The 16,888-nt window shown below is 53.9% G+C and overlaps 2 protein-coding genes across 5 annotated transcripts in view; both read left to right on the forward strand.

The window, feature by feature from the left end:
- TANGO6 (transport and golgi organization 6 homolog) overlaps window positions 1-10,941 on the forward strand; it is a 92,598-nt gene extending 81,657 nt beyond the window's left edge. For all 4 annotated transcript variants that reach the window (XM_030581294.1, XM_030581297.1, XM_030581298.1 and 1 more), the window contains one exon: window positions 9,044-10,941. In XM_030581294.1, coding sequence (XP_030437154.1) covers window positions 9,044-9,220 — 177 coding nt within the window. In that variant the 3' untranslated portion in view covers window positions 9,221-10,941. The remainder of the gene's footprint in view (window positions 1-9,043) is intronic.
- A 2,278-nt stretch (window positions 10,942-13,219) lies between these two features.
- The window catches only part of HAS3 (hyaluronan synthase 3), a 33,517-nt gene continuing 29,848 nt past the window's right edge, over window positions 13,220-16,888 (forward strand). Inside the window, exon 1 of the mRNA XM_030581302.1 lies at window positions 13,220-13,307. The gene's annotated coding sequence lies outside the window, so the exon portion shown is untranslated. The remainder of the gene's footprint in view (window positions 13,308-16,888) is intronic.

The following is a 16,888-nucleotide window of genomic DNA, read 5'->3' on the forward strand; positions in this document are numbered from 1 at the left end:
ACAAGTTGGAGAAATGGTCTGAGGTAAACAGGATGAAGTTCAATAAAGATAAATGCAAAGTGCTCCACTTAGGAAGGAACAATCAGTTTCACACATACAGAATGGGAAGAGACTGTCTAGGAAGGAGTATGGCAGAAAGAGATCTAGGGGTCATAGTGGACCACAAGCTTAATATGAGTCAACAGTGTGATACTGTTGCAAAAAAAGCAAACATGATTCTGGGATGCATTAACAGGTGTGTTGTAAACAAGACACGAGAAGTCATTCTTCCGCTTTACTCTGCGCTGGTTAGGCCTCAACTGGAGTATTTTGTCCAGTTCTGGGCACCGCATTTCAAGAAAGATGTGGAGAAATTGGAGAGGGTCCAGAGAAGAGCAACAAGAATGATTAAAGGTCTTGAGAACATGACCTATGAAGGAAGGCTGAAGGAATTGGGTTTGTTTAGTTTGGAAAAGAGAAGACTGAGAGGGGACCTGATAGCAGTTTTCAGGTATCTAAAAGGGTGTCATCAGGAGGAGGGAGAAAACTTGTTCACCTTAGCCTCCAATGACAGAACAAGAAGCAATGGGCTTAAACTGCAGCAAGGGAGATTTAGGTTGGACATTAGGAAAAAGTTCCTAACTGTCAGGGTAGTTAAACACTGGAATAGATTGCCTAGGGAAGTTGTGGAATCTCCATCTCTGGAGATATTTAAGAGTAGGTTAGATAAATGTCTATCAGGGATGGTCTAGACAGTATTTGGTCCTGCCATGAGGGCAGGGGACTGGACTCGATGACCTCTCGAGGTCCCTTCCAGTCCTAGAGTCTATGAGTCTATGAGCAGCAGTTCAGGCTCTGATTGTGTGTGTTGAGTCGCTGGGAAGGGTTACAAGAAACATTTCCTCTCGATGTTGCAGGCAGTAAAACCCAACATGCGGCTTTTGGGAGCCTAATAATTCAGAAGGTTAAACTTCCACATCTAATGAAAGCGTAACGGTGAGCTAGGAATTCATTTCCCCTGCAGGGATTCCTGCCTAGCTCCTGTGCCGAGCTCTAAGATTAGTGCACAATGGCGTCTCCTCTTATTGTCTGGGTGCGCCAGTCCCCAGCGGGGAGATCCCCCCCTCCTGGAGTACCCGGGAGCTCCCCTCTGTCCTGGTTTCATGATTCCTAATGCACAGATCTGTTCAGGAGTCACCAGCATGGATGTGGTGAAATATTACGAGAACAGTAATTACCCTAAAAGCTACAGACTTCCTCCACTTCCCAGCACCCACTGTTAATGTTCTGCATTAACATTGATCCCAGCTTCCTCACTTACACAGCAGCTCCTGCTATTGGCCGTTCCCCACAGTGGCTTTAGCACTGCAACAGTGACTGTCTTCCTTGGAGAGATGAAGAGCAACCTCCCTGCATTACTACAGCAAAGGCTGTCGTCCTGCCATGGCCAGAGATTTCACTCCCATCTCTGCCTCAGTCTAATCAGTGCTATTTCTGACACATGAAAGCACCCAGGACATGCTGCCAGCCCTGGGCTGCCCTGTTCCTTTTCCCTGCTCTTCCGTGTGTTTGCAGAGAGTGGGAGAGAGCGTCTGGTGTCCACTGCGTTATAAAAAGCCTGTCCTGTTGACAGTGACAGCGCTTGGGGCTGGGCTGGCACTGCCAGGGATAGATTTGTGCTCTGGGGAAGTTTAATCTGGCATTGCTGTGTCTGAGGTGGTGCTAGGAAGCTGTCAGCTGGAGAAGCCCCCATGCAGCCCAGCACCTAGAGGGTGGTTCAGGGACTAGAAGATGTGGACACTATTGGATTCTGCCTCCGTGTAGTGCTTCAGTGGGGATCCAGGGTCCCCATTTGTCCAAGCAGGTGGTGCACTGGGAAAGTCACCCTCTTAGGCCAAGAGGTCATTTGCTCTCCCCATAAAATTGGTTGGACAGATGGAGCAGTGTGACTTCTGGATGAGATGCCAAAGGGTTAGATAGTGTGTGACTCCAATCCCATGTGACCCCAGGGCCTGAATGTAACAATGGCAGCAGGTCCAACCCGGAACCACCAGCCTCAGAGCAGCCATTTGGGGCTGGTTACATCTTCTGAATCCCCTGGCTGGGGTCAGGAGCAGGCCCAGCATCTGGAGAAGGGGCAACACTGCACAGAATGGGCAGCACTTGCTACCCACCAGAGCTCCCTAGATCCCTCCTCTGCTTCTGTGCTGAGGCTTGCTCTCTGTGCATGGATCTCTGTTACAGCAGGCTGCATGCAGGGGGAGGTCCTAGCCAGCTGGGGAGTCTGCTGAACGCCAGTGAGCCCTCACCCAGGTGCCTGCCTCTCCTTGGGTCTGTCCCTGGGTAAAAGCCCAGCTCTTTATCACACTCTAGTAAAGCCTGTGTGTGGAATGACTGAGCCACTCCGCCAAAGACGTCAGAGCAGGGTTGGCTCTTCACTGGTGAGGCTGAACTTTCAGCTAGTTTATCCCCTTTGAACTGTGCGTCTGTGAAGTCAGGAGCTGGTCTGAACCAAGCTCCATCCCCTGTAATAACATACACGATCCCCTTGGGTGCTTCTGTGTTCAGCAGAGAGCCATGGGGTTTCAGGCTGTGCTGCCCTTCCTTGCTGTCTGCCGAGGCCCCTTGGATTCTTCCTCACAGTGGGTTTGTAGCCACAGAATCCTGCTGGGTAGTGCCAAGCTGCATGTGAGACCCTGTGGGGTCAGTGTGAGGGACCTGCTAACGGAGTGCGATACAGCGGGTACTAGGAGTTGTGCCACCAGAAGTGGCTCAGCCCTGTGGGAGTGGCAATAGGCGTGTCATACAACAGGACTGCCTTGGGCAGAGGTGAGGCATGGCCAATGTGCAGTTCCCTTAGCGTGCTGAGAGCTGGCTTTTCTGGCCATCACAAGGCAAAACAGAGTATTAAGAACATAAGAAGGGCCATACAGGGGCAGACCAATGGTCCATCTAGCCCGTTATCCTGTCCGACAGTGACTAGTGCCTGATGCTTCAGACGGGATCTACAGAACACGGCAGTTTTGAGTGATCCATCCCCGTTGTCCTGTCCCAGCTTCTGGCATGCTGGGATCTGTAGTTTCCACCACCTGCACTTCTGTATTTAAGAGAGTGACAGCTGATACCAGGCCAATGGCATGGCAGTCGGGTGCAGTGCTGGCACTCCAGGCAGGTTGTCAGTGCAACCCTTTGTGGGGCAGTCAGAGCACCCCAGACGTGTGCGCTGTCGTCGTGCGTGGGTATTGCACAGCACAGCGCTATAAAGGCTGATGTGGTAATATGTAAAATCTGGGACGTGTCTCTCTGGGTTCACTAGAAATCCCATGTCAGAGTTTAATGTTTTGGCGGCAAAGAGCAGATCCCGTCTGGGAAGCTGCATGTTCGCTGCTCTTACACCAGCACGTTGGACAACATATGCTGGTGTCAGCAGCTCTTAGGCCAGCCCAGCAGCGGGTCTAAACCACGGCGGCTCCTTCATGTCCGTGAGGCGCACTCGCTGCAGAGAGCACCTGGGCAACGGGACTGGATCCTAGGCCTGGCTACAGAGCCTGCTCCTTGGCAGCTGCTGTTGGGGGCGGGAGGGGCTCTGCTTTTGCAAGCAGCAGCCTCCTAACTCGGTGTCTCGCTGCAGGTCGTGCAGCTTGCACCCGGAGAACCGACCCCCGGGGAAAGCAATCCAAGCCCCATGCAGCCCCTCGCTTGTCACACTCTGCACTTCCTGCACTCACTGCATAGGCTACGAGAATGAAACCAGGATTTCTGAGTTAACACTCTGCTACTGACCTAGATTCACCTCCTTGTCCCTGTGCAGCCTGAGAGCTGCCCAGCAGCTTCCTGCCTTTTGTTGTCTTACGTCTCCCTCCACCCCCAAAGTTGTTTTAACACCTTTTTGAGCATGTGTTGACACAGGCTGCAGAATGGGCTATGGGCTCCTGTTTCCTTTGCAGAGCTATTCCCCAGCAAGTGCTCCACATATAGACAGAGGCTCACTGTAGTGCACAAATGAAAAGAACATTTATATGAGAGTGACTCACATCCAGGTTAGCCTTATTCCTCTGCAAACTTTCAAAGCCAGTCATCAAGGTCCTCGATAGGCAGAAAACAAATGGAGACAGCCCCCTTGCCCTGCTGCTTCTCCCTACTAACTGTCTGCCTCTAACCTTTCTGCTTCCCCCACTTCCACAAGACAGCGTGTGGCATCGGCAAGCTGCCCTTCGGTGACTGGCGCTTGCTCTGCTGCAGGCTCTCAGAGCACTGAGTATTGTCAGAGTTCTTGCTGGGAATGGAACACTTTCTCCCCTGGGGCTCTCAGCAGCTAGGGCAGGTTTGCTGTGGCTGATACCATTGACCAGAGATTGAGAGAGAGCATGACAGTCTCACAGCAGCTACCTTTACTTTACTGCTTCCTGTCACTCATAGGCAGTTTCCCAGTGTGCTTTGGCTGTGTGTTTTCATCTGCTCTGTGTGTGGTTAATATGCTTCTCTCTGGAACCTGGAAGGTAGAGAGCTGGCTGCTTGCATTCCTACTGCAGGTTTGTCTGTGTACAAATACTCTACCAGGTGTCTGATAATTTCTCTTCTTGCTAGCTGCTTACAGGGAAAAGGAGCTGCTCTTTGTCCCTCCACCCCTTCAAGAGCATCTGCAAGATGGGACAGATTTCTATAGCTTTCCCACTCCCTGAGCCTCCATTTTTGGTTCTCTCTCTCAGTGAGAATGAATAGTACCAGCATCTGCCTCTGCTGTTGCCCATATGCCTGCAGCACAGTGAAACTGACATTCTTATTTGCACTGCTCCCTACAGAATTCTGGATAGCAGAAGTGAAACTGACCAGAGTGGAGTTAATCTCCTCTGCTACAGTATGGGAAAGCTATGAGCTGCAGCAGAGGCACTGGAGCTGTCTGCAGTCTCAGGAAGTTGACACTGCATTGCTTTACATTCTTTCATATTGCCAAGGTTTTTCCCTCTCCCACAACCAAGGATTAGAGTTAGCAACTTTTGCAATGGAATATTACTTTATAAAGAAATTGAAGATTCACACACACTCTTACCTGTGCCCAATCACATTCCAGTGAATGCTTCCCACTTGTCATGGGTGAGTGGATTTGTCCAGTCCTGGTTATCTGTCCCAGTATAGCCAGATGTCAGTTTCTCTGTGGGGGAGTGCTTGTCCCTTCATTTCTTCCCTGTTGTTTGCTTGTGAGGTTTTATTCCTGTGTGAACAACGTGCTATATAAAATTTATTAAATGGCAATTTACCAGGAGGAGGATTCCAGTGTAGTTGCTGTACCTGAACAAGCTGCTGGTTAAGGTGGAAGTGTTTTGATACCATCCCACTGCAGCACAATGCTTGTTGAATGACTGTAACTTCAGTGGGTGGCTGGTGTACAAATTACTGAGGTAGCCTGCTCAGTTCAGGGAGGCATGTGGCCTAGTGGACTGAGCACAGGACTGGGAGTCAGGAACTCCTGAGTTCTAATCCCCTTCTGTCCCTGACTTGCTATGGGGCCTCTGTCTGTTTCCCCATCTGTGAAATGGAGTTAGTGCCTTGGGCACGTGCTGGGGAGGGATGGGCAGTTTGACAGTGTGCATGCTAGGTGTGGTGTTGCATTGGTTATGGTTTAGAGGGGTTTCTGCTGAGGCTTAGCTGCTGTTCCAAGAATTCCAACATAGGCAAATTCCCTGGGGCCTCACCTTTCCCACCTCCCTCCAGAACACAAACATTTGGAAAGTCACCCCGAAATCCTGCTCAGTGAGTGCAACAGGTGCATGACACGGGGTTATTGCTGCAAAGGGGAGTGGAGTGAGTCTGGCATTAAAAGTGCGGTAGGTGAAATTCCCCCAAAAAGCAGTAGGTGGTGCTCATACAGGCTTGTGATGCCAGCTGCCCTTGGGATTCGTGGTGCAGTTGCAGAAGTGCCGGCCACATGCACAGCAGAGGAAGAGGCCAGGTGTGCGGTGGGGGACACGGACAGGTCTTCAGGATGAACTGTCACGTGTGAGTCAGTTTGATAAGACATGAACTGAATGGAGTACTGGGAATTCTAATGTATCGCATCCCGGAGAAGCCCTGTCTACACAACAGCTTCCTCCCCCTTTGTCTGCAGGGCACGCTAGGGACCCCTAGGTTAGACTCACTTGTTGGTAACTGTGCCAGCATTCCAGTTACTGCGCTGGCCAGGTCCTGCAAAGCTGTGTTCCTGGCCATGGCATGCTGGCAGCTTATCCTTGGGCGCTTGTGCGGGGCAGTCTTATTCCTGGGTAGAGCGGCTCAGAGCTCTGCTACTCAGGACTGGCACTAACAGCAGCCACTTGGGCTTCATACTCCAGGGTTCCCCATGTTGCACTGGGAAGACTAGCAGCCTTGTGGTCCCACAGAAACACTGAATTCAAGGCTTGGCTGCAGAGCGAAGTGGGGAAAGCCCAGGGGCTTGTATGCCAGTGAACCTGACTGGTAAAATCCCTTTTCCAAACCCACCCTCTGGCTGTGTACGTCCTTTCCAGCTGCCCTCACTTCCTTTGCAGCACCTCTGCTGGGCAGGTATCTGGAGTCTCCCCTTTTGGTACATTTTGTTGGCACCCGTTTCCCTGTGCATGGAAGAGGCACACCCTCCCTCTGATCTTCAGAGCCAACAGCTGAAACAGCAGGCACTGGGGTAGAGAAGGCCGGGCTGGGCCATTTCAAGTGTCTGGTTCCTTCGAGCCTCCTGATGAATAACTATGGCTCTGGTGAGAACCCAGGGACTTGCCTGTTTCTTCCCTTCCCCACAGGACAGCACCTTCCCTTAGCTTGTGAACATAAGGGACTCTGCCTTGGTGTGAGGCCTTCCTGCCCATCCCTCTCCACAGCAAGGAGAGATGCTCCTGATGAAAGGTCCATGTCATTCTTGTTGGAGACAGCAGTGCCCTCGACTGTGTGTAAAACGAACCCTGCCAGTTGCACATTCTCAGCTGGCTGGCCCCCACCAGCAGTGCAGAAAGTCTGCCCCCCTCATGGCCTGGCCCCATGTGGCCAGGGACCTAGGCTGGGCAGTGCAGTGTCAGTTGCAAGTGACATACAGGGATACAGCCAGAGGGAGAGGTTTTGATAGGTTGCAGGTGGTCATGGAGCCTCTCACTCCAAGGAAGGCATCCAGCCTTGTCTCTCTCTTCTTGGCCTTTCCTGCTGATTGCTGGATTCCCCGCCAAGATGCCTCTTCCCTGCCAGGGGAGTGGAATTCCCCTGTCAGGAGTTAGACTGAGGAAAGGAGAACTTGGCACAGGAGCCGGTGGACACGGGTAAAACATGTCAGTACTACGTCTTGGAAAGCCGTGGGCATTGCCGTGGGGGCATTCATGTAAATGCAGGGACTGAGGACTGGCCCTTTTCTTCAGGGGCAAGGACTTCCCCGCTCTCCTTGCCAGTTATTTGATGTTCCCAGCAGCAGAATTTGTTTGGGTGCCTTTCCCATGTTAAAGGAAATAGTTCTCTTGCTCTTGGGAATTCCCAGAGCCAGGCTGGGATTGCGTTGCACTGTGCCCTCGCTTGGCCCCTGCTAGAGGTGGATGACACTGACAGGTTCTCTCCCACCCATTGCTGTGCCATCAGGTAACACAGTGAAGACAGGGGGGTGCAGGGGATAAAGCCTTTGGATAACGGAAGGGTGCAGAAGCCAAGGAGGGGAAGGGGATCATTTAGGGCAGTAGTTTTCTGGGCTGTGGAATGTAAGGCACTGGGTCACGGTGGTTCTGGTCAGCACCACTGCCCGGGCCGTTAAAAGTCCCATGAGTGGTGCTGCCCAGCTAAGGCAGGCTAGTCCCTACCTGTTCAAACACCACGCCGCACCCTGGAAGCGACCAGCAGCAGGTCCGGCTCCTAGGCAGGGGGCCATGGGGCTCCACGCACTGGCTCTGCACTCCCATTGGCTGGTTCCCGGCCAATGGGAGCTGGGGGAGGTGTGCCTGCAGGCGAGCTCCCTCCAAACCTGAAGCCCCTCCCTGCACCCCAAACCCTTCACCCCCAGCCCAGAGCCCTGACCCCCTTCCCTACCCCAGCCCTGAGCCCTCTCAAACCCCTCACCCCTGGCCTCACCCCAGAGCCTTGTCATCTGGCTGTCCAGCTGCAGGGGATTCAGATCCAGCTCGTCTGGACAAAGCAGTGATGTAGACTGGAAAATGCAGGCACCAGTTCGGTCGACCTTGGAGCTACCAACTTGGTGTGTCAGTCCAGAACCTGCCCTGTTCCCTCCGGGATGGTGCCACTGTAGCTGTGGAGCTGCGCATCACACGCCCCGGGGGCAGCCCCTTTCCATGATGAGCATGGACACCAAGGTGTTAGCAGGCTTACTACCAAGGCAGGGAAGGACTTTGTGTTTTCAGGCATCTCTGGACTTCATCTACCCCTGCCACTGGGATTTTCTGACCTATATGCACGTCCAGAAAGGCCTTTGCCCAAATCCCAGAGATCTAGAACCTCTTGCTCCAAAGCTGGGAAAGCCTGGTTCTGTGCATCCCTTCCCCATGAATGCCACACATGCTCCCACCCTTGTCTGATCCCCGTTCCCCCCTCAGCCTGGCTGGATGTTCATGCAGCTCTCTGACCTGGGGGGGCAGCCTGGCTGCCTGCTGCAGCCAACACTCCTATGGAGCAGTGGATCACATGGCAAGTGGGTTAGTAAGGGATGGACATGCACAGCCAGACAACTTGTCTAATTTGTACGTGCTTCAGTCCCCGAGCCGAGGAACTAGAAACCTGCCCCTGGGGAGAAAAGCCACCACTTGCCTGTCTTAGGGAAAATCCACTGGCTCAGCATCTGCTGTGGGGAGCAAGCACTGTTCAGCTGTGGTGCTCAGTGTTTACAGAGGAGGGCCTGTATCATGGTCCCTCTCTGACAGGTGGGGAAACTGGGACAAATCCCTGCCCCTCTGTGCCTAAGTGATCCTACTGCTGTGATTTGCTGTAGTGACTTGGCGGAGCCTGGGGTGCTGGACAGAAGGCGTCAGGTCTGTGCCCCAATGGGGGACACTGGCTTGTGGCTGTTCCTAATGTGAAGATCGGGCAGTGATGACTCTTGGTCTCTCCCCAGGTTCTCAGGGACGTGTTGCGGGATCTCTACCGCCTCCTGAAATCAGTGGTGGTCTCGGACCGTGATGAGGTCACTGTGCTTCATGCCCAGCTGGCCTTGGAGGAGCTTGATGACATCGTGAGGAGGTTCTTGTTCCCCCCTCAGACCCTACAGAAGAAGCTCATGGTCCTGCCCTAGCGAGACAGACAGGCCAGCAGGATCGAGTGCCCCCAGCCCGACTTCCGCAGCTCGCGGTCTGTGCCAGCGCGCCGTAGCCAGGAGAGACTGGGAGTCCTGCGCCCACTCCTGCCTCCCGCTTTGCTGAGAGCATTTAACGCACTCTAGGATGTGCTTAGAATTTGCTAGTCCTCGTGAGGCTCCTGCCCCAGGCTGTGAGACTTGGAGCCTGCCTGCGTGTGTTCTGGCCTGTCTGCCTTGGCTATAAATGAGGCTCCGTGGAATCTGCAAGAATCAGAAAGTCGCCGTGAGGGCTCTTTGCCTGTGCAGACTACAGCACTGCTTGGGGCCAGCACAGCTACAGATGGCAGCTTCTCACAGGGACGAGCATGCCAGGAACTCGTGCAGGGAGTCGCTTCTAAAACCAAAACCAAACTTGTACTGAACCCAAATGCAGGGCAGGAAAAAGTCCCCACCTGTGAAGAATCCATTTGCTCTGCCCTCCATTCATGTTTAACAGGACAGCTGCCAATGAAACCACCGGCCTGTCACAGCGAGGAGGCAGTGGCACCGGGGCGGCCCCGGCACAGGTACCTCCCAGAGGGTTCAGCCGGCCTGCCAGGTGCAAAGCCCCCTCGGCTCCCCCCATGTGCTCAGACTGAGGGAACTCGCTGCTCAAAATGCAGAGACATTAAAACGACAGCCTCTCTCCAGGCCCGTGGGACTGGCTCCTTGGCGAGTGGTGAAAGGCAGGGACTGGAAGTCAGTTCTCCTCCACTCCCTGCGTTTGACCTGCACTGGGGGCTCTCAGGCATTAGCGCTGGGGTGCCTGGTGGGGTGGGGTACGTTTGACGTTTTTAACAATATCTAAACTCTGGGCCAACTTTGTCGTGCCAGGGCCCCTCTAAGCTGGCTATAAAGGACCTCTGTCAGTGTCACTACATGTAAAGTCAACCTGCATGGGCAGAGGGAGGGGCACGGCAGAGCATGCTCTCCTGCTGTCCCTGGATAAAGAAGCTAAGTTGGCATGGTGAAGCTTGCCCCCCGTGCCATACTGGAGAGCACAGCCCAGCACAAGTGAGTGCCCGAGGCAGGGAAATCGGAGGAAATGGATTTGTTTTCACTTGCAGAGGGGAGGGAAGGGAATTGATCTGGACAGTGCCCTGGGAAATGCAAAGTAGGATCCAGCCCCTCCTTCCCACGCAGCCTGGTGTCTGACACTTCCGGTGCCCCAGGGCTGCACAGTCAGGGTGGGTGTGAGGCAGCACGCAGACCGCATTAGTGCTGATCTGTGAGACAGGCCCAGCCATGTCAAGCCTGCAAGGCCTGTGTTCTCCCACCCTGCCCAAGGAGCAGGTCAGCGCTCCGCTGGCAGGAAGGTGCAGCTTTCCAGTGGTGACCTGCTGAGTTCTCCCTCCCTTTGTGAAGTGCTTTGGGATCAGCAGGTGTGAAGACCTGTTTGAGAGCTCAGGGCTGCTGCTGCTGGGCTGGGGGGAGCTGGCAGCTGCATGGGTTGCTGCCTACTACAAGCAGCCTTGGCAACTCTTTAAGCCCCGCTCCTGGAGCCATGTGACTGCAGGAGACTCTCAGCTGTGTGTGATTTAAAAGGAGGTTTGTGGCCCTCGTGGCGGGGGAGAAGAGCTGGAAATGCGAGGCCAGCTCAGGCCCCAGAAGGCAAAGAACCAGAGCCAGGTTCAGTCTTTGTCAAACTCTCCTGAACAAAGCCTATCTCGTGTGTTGGGGGCAGGTGTTTTCTGACTGGTGATTTTTGAGTGCCTGGCACCAAACAGACCCATTGACCACTTCCTTAATGGACACCTCCATGTAGGCAGTGGCTGTCATTGCCATGTGGCGGCAGTGGGGGGGCACAGGAGGAGGTGCAGTTCCTGGGCTGGTGAAAGGGGCAGGGAGGCCCTCGTGACCCCTCTCTGAGATGTGGGGAAAGCTTGCGAAGCCCTGCACGCCTCTTTGCCCTGAGCCCAATCCCTCCACGTCAGCTCACGGGGTGAGTCAGGGAGGGGCTGGCATCATGGGCACATCCAGCTCCACTGGTCCCTAGAGTCTCCCTTAAAACCAATGGGGCCTTTGATTGAAAAGTGACCTGGTGGGGGCTTGTGGCATGTTTGATTCCTCCCTCCTGCCTGGGCGTGACCCAGCGGCCCAGGCCTCCAGAACATGTGGAGAATGACTCGCTGCCCTGCTTTCATTGGCGCAGCAAGTGGCCAGGATACTTGCCTGTGCTGTCTTGGGAGGCTCTCTGAGGCTGCAGGATGTGCGGGGAGAAGACATTAGCTCTGTGGTGGGTCTGGGACGGGCGGGTTTAGGGGAGATCTCTCTGCAGAGCTTCCAGCCGGGGCAGGCACTACTCCCCCAACTCCGCACTGCTGGAGGCTCACCTGCCTGCCATGCTGCGTGCATCTTCCTTGCCCCTCTGAGCCAGGGCCAGGTGCTGCACCCAGGGAAGCCTCACGCTGGCTGGCAGAAAACGCACCCAAATCTCTCTGCAATGGCCTGTGTCTCTTAACTCCCCACACAGGGAGAGGAGCGGCCTTTGGCTCCGGTTCAGCTGGGCTGGGCAGGGCTGGGGCTGGGGCAGGGGCAGGGGCAGGGGCTGACCTCTTAAAAATACCTGAGAACAAACATTAAAACCTGGGATCTCCGAGGCTTCTGCCTGGAGCCAGGGTCGTGTCTGTATGAGTCCCAGGCTCCTGCCTGGAGCCAGCACCCTGTCCATGTGAGCCCAGAGCCCCCCAGGTCCCAGTCTGGAGCCAGCATCCCGTCCGTGTGAGCCCGGGCCCCAGCTTGGAGCTGGCCCCCCGTCCATGTGAGCCCAGAGCCCCCGGGCCCTGGCCTGGAGCTGGCACCCCGTCCGTGAGCCCAGAGCCCCCTGGGTCCCGAGCTGGAGACAGCAAAACACTTGTGTGAGCTACAGGGTCCCTAGATGTCCTGTCACTCCCAGTCCTGCTTCTGTTGCTACCCCCCAGCATGGGTACCTAGGGCAGCTGCTGGCATACAGGGCTGGCCTCACCCCCCTGGTGATCTGCAGCCAGGCTGACTCAGAGCGGAGTCTGCCAGAACACCTTCCCTTGTACACCTGCCCAACATCCACCAACTCAGCACCTGGCACCCTCTCCTCGCCAGCGGGGTGATCACAGGCCACTGCCCGACTGCTCCCTGCCCCATGGGGCTGGGTGCCTTTACACAGCAGCAGGTGGACGTGGGTAGATTTCCCACGGGTTTTCCTGGCCCCAGACGTCCCTGTGAGTGAAGATATTTTAAACATGCTGGCTCTGTGGCAAACACTGAGCCCTTTCTTTGCCCATCCCCACGGCTGTCTAGCTGATGGGCCAGCAGCCTTCCTCCCGGCTGAGAAGTGCCATTGTTGCCTAAAGATATGGGATCAGGTTGAGGCCCGGTGCCAGTTGCTATGCGCAGCTCCAGCGATCCCTGGGGAAATGCAATTCTGAGCTGTACCCAGGTCCAGGTACAAAGACTCCCAGTGTTGTGTGGCTGAATCGCAGTCCTCGCTGCCTCCCCCTCCACCCTCAGCAAAGCAAACGTTCTCTAATCTCAGTACCTTGATCTGCCCAGCAAACCCGGCTCCCCAGCAGCGCTCTGCCGCAGCCAGCCGGAGCTAGAGAAATGGTTTTATAGGTCTAAGAATAGCTTTATGGTCTGGGCTTTGAACTGAAGGAAAGCGGCAGCCGAGCGCGCACTCATTGTCCTTGCTGGAGAATGCCAGGTTGCTGCAAGATCAGCTCCCACGAGTAGGTTTTCCCAGCCCTCTTTCCCTCTCCAGCTTACACCAGGCTCTGCTGGCCTGCAGCTTTGGCTGGGCAGAGGCCACTTCTTTGGTGAATTGTCTGTCCTGCGATGTTTATGTCTGAGCTCTGCCTCCGCCTGGGGATCACACCAGGGGAAGATTTTTGAATGAAAAGTCTCTTTTAATGTTTTCTGGGCTTCTGGCTGCAATTCTCCCTGTGCAAACAAGGCGATTTCTGTGCAGGAGGAGACGGAAATTTTATTTATACCTTGGGAAGTGCTTCTGCAGAGAGCCACAGGAAGGGAAGAAAGGTGAGGTGTCTGCGAGCAGCGTTTGCATCAAAAGGTAAGAAGCTGCAGTGCTGCGATTTTTACAACAAATGGGCCATGTTTGTCTGCACCTGTTTAAACGTTACCTGGGAAGGAGCATAAAGGTTACTAGATATTGTGCGTGTGTGCGCACGCGCCCCCCGGCCCCCTGCACCTCACCGTGCCCAGTTCTCACACCAGGCGACGCTGCCTTTGCCCTGCTTTCCCAAAGCAGAGGCAGTGAGAACTCCCTGCCCTTCTCCCCTGACCCCGGCAGCTTTAAGCAGACACACAATGGAGCAGGGGCTTTCAAACCTTGGCTTTCTTCTAAACACTCCCTTGTTGCCGCTAGACGCCAAACCTGGCTGCAGGGGCATGAGAGGGGCGTGGCAGAGGGGTCTTGGCTGATTTCTGTCCCATGCACACGGGCGGCTCAGCAAACTGCTCGACCCCCTGCTCATACTGGGCCCAGAGCCGCTGGATGGTAACAGGTGCATCCCGCCAGCACTAGGTGCAGCTGCCCAGGGGCTCCAAGGACTTGCCCAAGGGAGGCATTTCTTCAGGCAGCTCTCAGGCTTTGCTCTCCCTGGATCCCGTGCGAGGGCAGGCCTGCTGCAGGAGATAGGGCGGGGGGGCCTGCAGTGCAGAATTCCTGCTGCTTGCATCCACCTGCATGGCCAATGCTCGCGGTCTCCTCAAGGGCTTTGCTCCTGAGTGCAGTGTCTGAAGGTCAGACCCAGCAGCTTCTGCAGGCGGCAGCTGGGCCACAGAACCCCCCGCCCCGGCTCCCTGGAGGGTCTGGGCCTTGAGGCCAGGACGCTCGTTACTAGGCCTTGCTCTGGTGCCTTCCCTCTCAACGCGCTTCCCAAAGAATTCAGCTCCCTGCACCTGGGCTCCGACAGGCTTGGGACTCGCCAAGACCTGGCCAGCCAGTGGCAGAACTGGGAGATGGAGCTTGGCCCCGGCCTTTTCCCACTCCCTGTGGTAGGCTGGTTGCCGCTCCCCGTCCGGGGCTCTAGGGGACTGGACTGGGCGCCTAGCTCTGCCAGGGCTGGACTCTGGCTTTGTGCAAGTGGCAAGGTGGGGGGAAGCCTGTGAAAAATAGCAGCTGCTGGTAATTGGAGGGGGGGGAGGGATTTTTTAACCCTTTGTATCTCAGAATGAGGAGGGGCTTCACTGTTCAGTGCCCCAGCAGTGCTCAGGCAGGTGGGGCTGCAAGCACACACAACACAAGCCCAGCACCAGAGTGCTGGCAATGCTGCCTGGTGCCAGCACCGGAGGGAAGTGCCTAGACAGTCACCTGCCGGGCTGGTCTGCTGGAAATGGGAGTCAAGCTGGCAAGTCTGACATCCGCCCTAGCCCAGGGCTGTGACTGAGCCAGGCCCCTTGGCTGTGGGGCTGCAGTGGTTAGCCAGGCAACCCCATCTCTCTCTCCTGGAGGCTGCTGCCCCGGGGAGAGCTGAGCTTTCACCCAGAACAAACCCAACGTGCCCATTCCCTTGCTGCTGCCCCTGGAGCTGAAATCCACTGTTGCTGGGGAAATCTCACCTCTTCTTCAATGATCCCAACAGCAAATCAGTGAGAGGCAGCAGGAGAGGTTGGTTCTGGTGGCCCTGACTGGCCAGGAGGAGGAGGTAGGTGGAGGTGTGTCGAGGGCTAGAGAACTGGTGTGTGCACCAGGATGTTATTCAATCTGGGCACGTCCTTGGTGCCATAGTCATGCGTCAACATCCTCTGCTGAGGGCACCCCAAGGCCCATTGTCCTGAATCACAGAACCCTCGAAAAGGCGCTCAGGAGGGCTCAGCCAGCCGTTGGCACTGGCAGGACCAGACAGGTTTGTCCAACCTGAGCTTACAGGCCTCTAATGACGGGGATTCGACAACCTCCATTGGACGCTTGTACATAGAAAGGGCTTCCTAGTATCTAAGCTCAGTCTCCCTTGCTGCAGGTTAAGCCCATCACGTGTTGTTCCACCTTCAGTGAACATGAAGAACGATTGATCCCCGTCCTCTTCATAACTGCCCTTCACAGATCCGAAAACTGCTACTAGGTCCCCCTCAATCTTTTCTCAAGACGAAATAAGCCCAGTTTTTTTTTTCCTCACGGGTCAGGCTGCCTAAACCTTCTATTGCCATGTTGGTGGCTCTGTGGCCTCTCTCCAATTTGTGCCCATCTTTCCCAAAGCGCAGTGCCCACAGTTGGACTCTGGACTCCAGCTGAGGCTGCACCAGTGCCAAGTAGAGCAGGACAATGACCTCCCGGTTTTCACGTGTGACACTCCAGTAATATACGCCAGAACAATATTAGTCTTTGTCCCAGTACCATTGCACTGTTGCCATATTCATTTTGTGATCCACTCTAACTTCCAGAGCCTTGTCTGCAGCGCTGCCGCCTAGCTAGTTATTCCCAGTTGGTAGTTATGCAATTGTACAGCACTTTCCTGTGCTGAATTTCATCTTGATGATTTCAGACCAATTCTCCAATGGAGCAAGCTCCTTTTGAATTCTAATCCTGTTCTGCAGAGTGCTTACAACCCTCCCAGCTCGGTGTTATCTGCAGATTTTTTAAGCACACTGTACGCTCCATTATCCAAATAATTAATGAAGATGAGCCTGGACAGATGCTTGTGGGACCCATGTAGATACATCCCCCCATTTGACAGTGAACCACTGACAGTTACTCTTGGAGTACGATTTTCCAGCCAGTTCTACACTCCATTTATAGTCATTTCATCTAGACCACATTTCCCTAATTTGCTTATGAGAATGTCCTGGGGGACTATGTCAAAAACCTCACTGAAATCAAGATCCATCATGTCTGCAGCTTCCCCTCTATCCACTACATCAGGAATCCTGTCAAAGAAGGAAATGAGTTGGTCTGGCATGATTTGCTCCTGACAAATCCATGCTGGCTATTCATTATCACATTATGATCCTCTAGATATTTACTGGGGCTGTCAAGCAATTTAAAAAAAATCATGATTAATTGCACGATTAATCACATTGTTAAACAATAATAGAATACCAGTGATTTAAATATTTTTGGATGTTTTCTACATTTTCAAATATATTAATTTTGATTACAACACAGAATACAAAGTGTACAGTGCTCACTTTCTATTTATTTTTAGTATGAATGTTTGCACAGTAAAAAACAAAAGAAATAGTATTTTTCAGTTCACCTTTTACAAAGTACTGTAGTGCAATCTCTGTATCACAAAAGCTGAACTTACAAATGTTGAATCATGTACAAAAAAAACTGCATTCAAAAATAAAACAATATAAAACTTTAGAGCCTACAAGTCCACTCAGTCCTACTTCAGCCAATTGTTCAGACAAACAAGATAATGCTGCCTGCTTCTTGCTTACAATGTCACCTGAAAGTGAGAACAGGTGTTTGCATGGCACTTTTGTAACCAGCGTGGCAACGTATTTATGTGCCAGATGTGCTATCATATGTCCCTTTATGTTTCAACCACCATTCCAGGGGACATGCTCCCATGCTGATGATGGGTTGTCATAAACAGATAGTTAAGAGTTAATAGAACAGAAGTGCTTCATATCTCTTGCCTGGAAAGGGTTAACAAGAACAGTGAGCCTGGCTGTCACCTGACCTGA

This window comes from Gopherus evgoodei, chromosome 12 (assembly GCF_007399415.2).
Source record: "Gopherus evgoodei ecotype Sinaloan lineage chromosome 12, rGopEvg1_v1.p, whole genome shotgun sequence".
Taxonomy (NCBI): domain Eukaryota; kingdom Metazoa; phylum Chordata; order Testudines; family Testudinidae; genus Gopherus; species Gopherus evgoodei.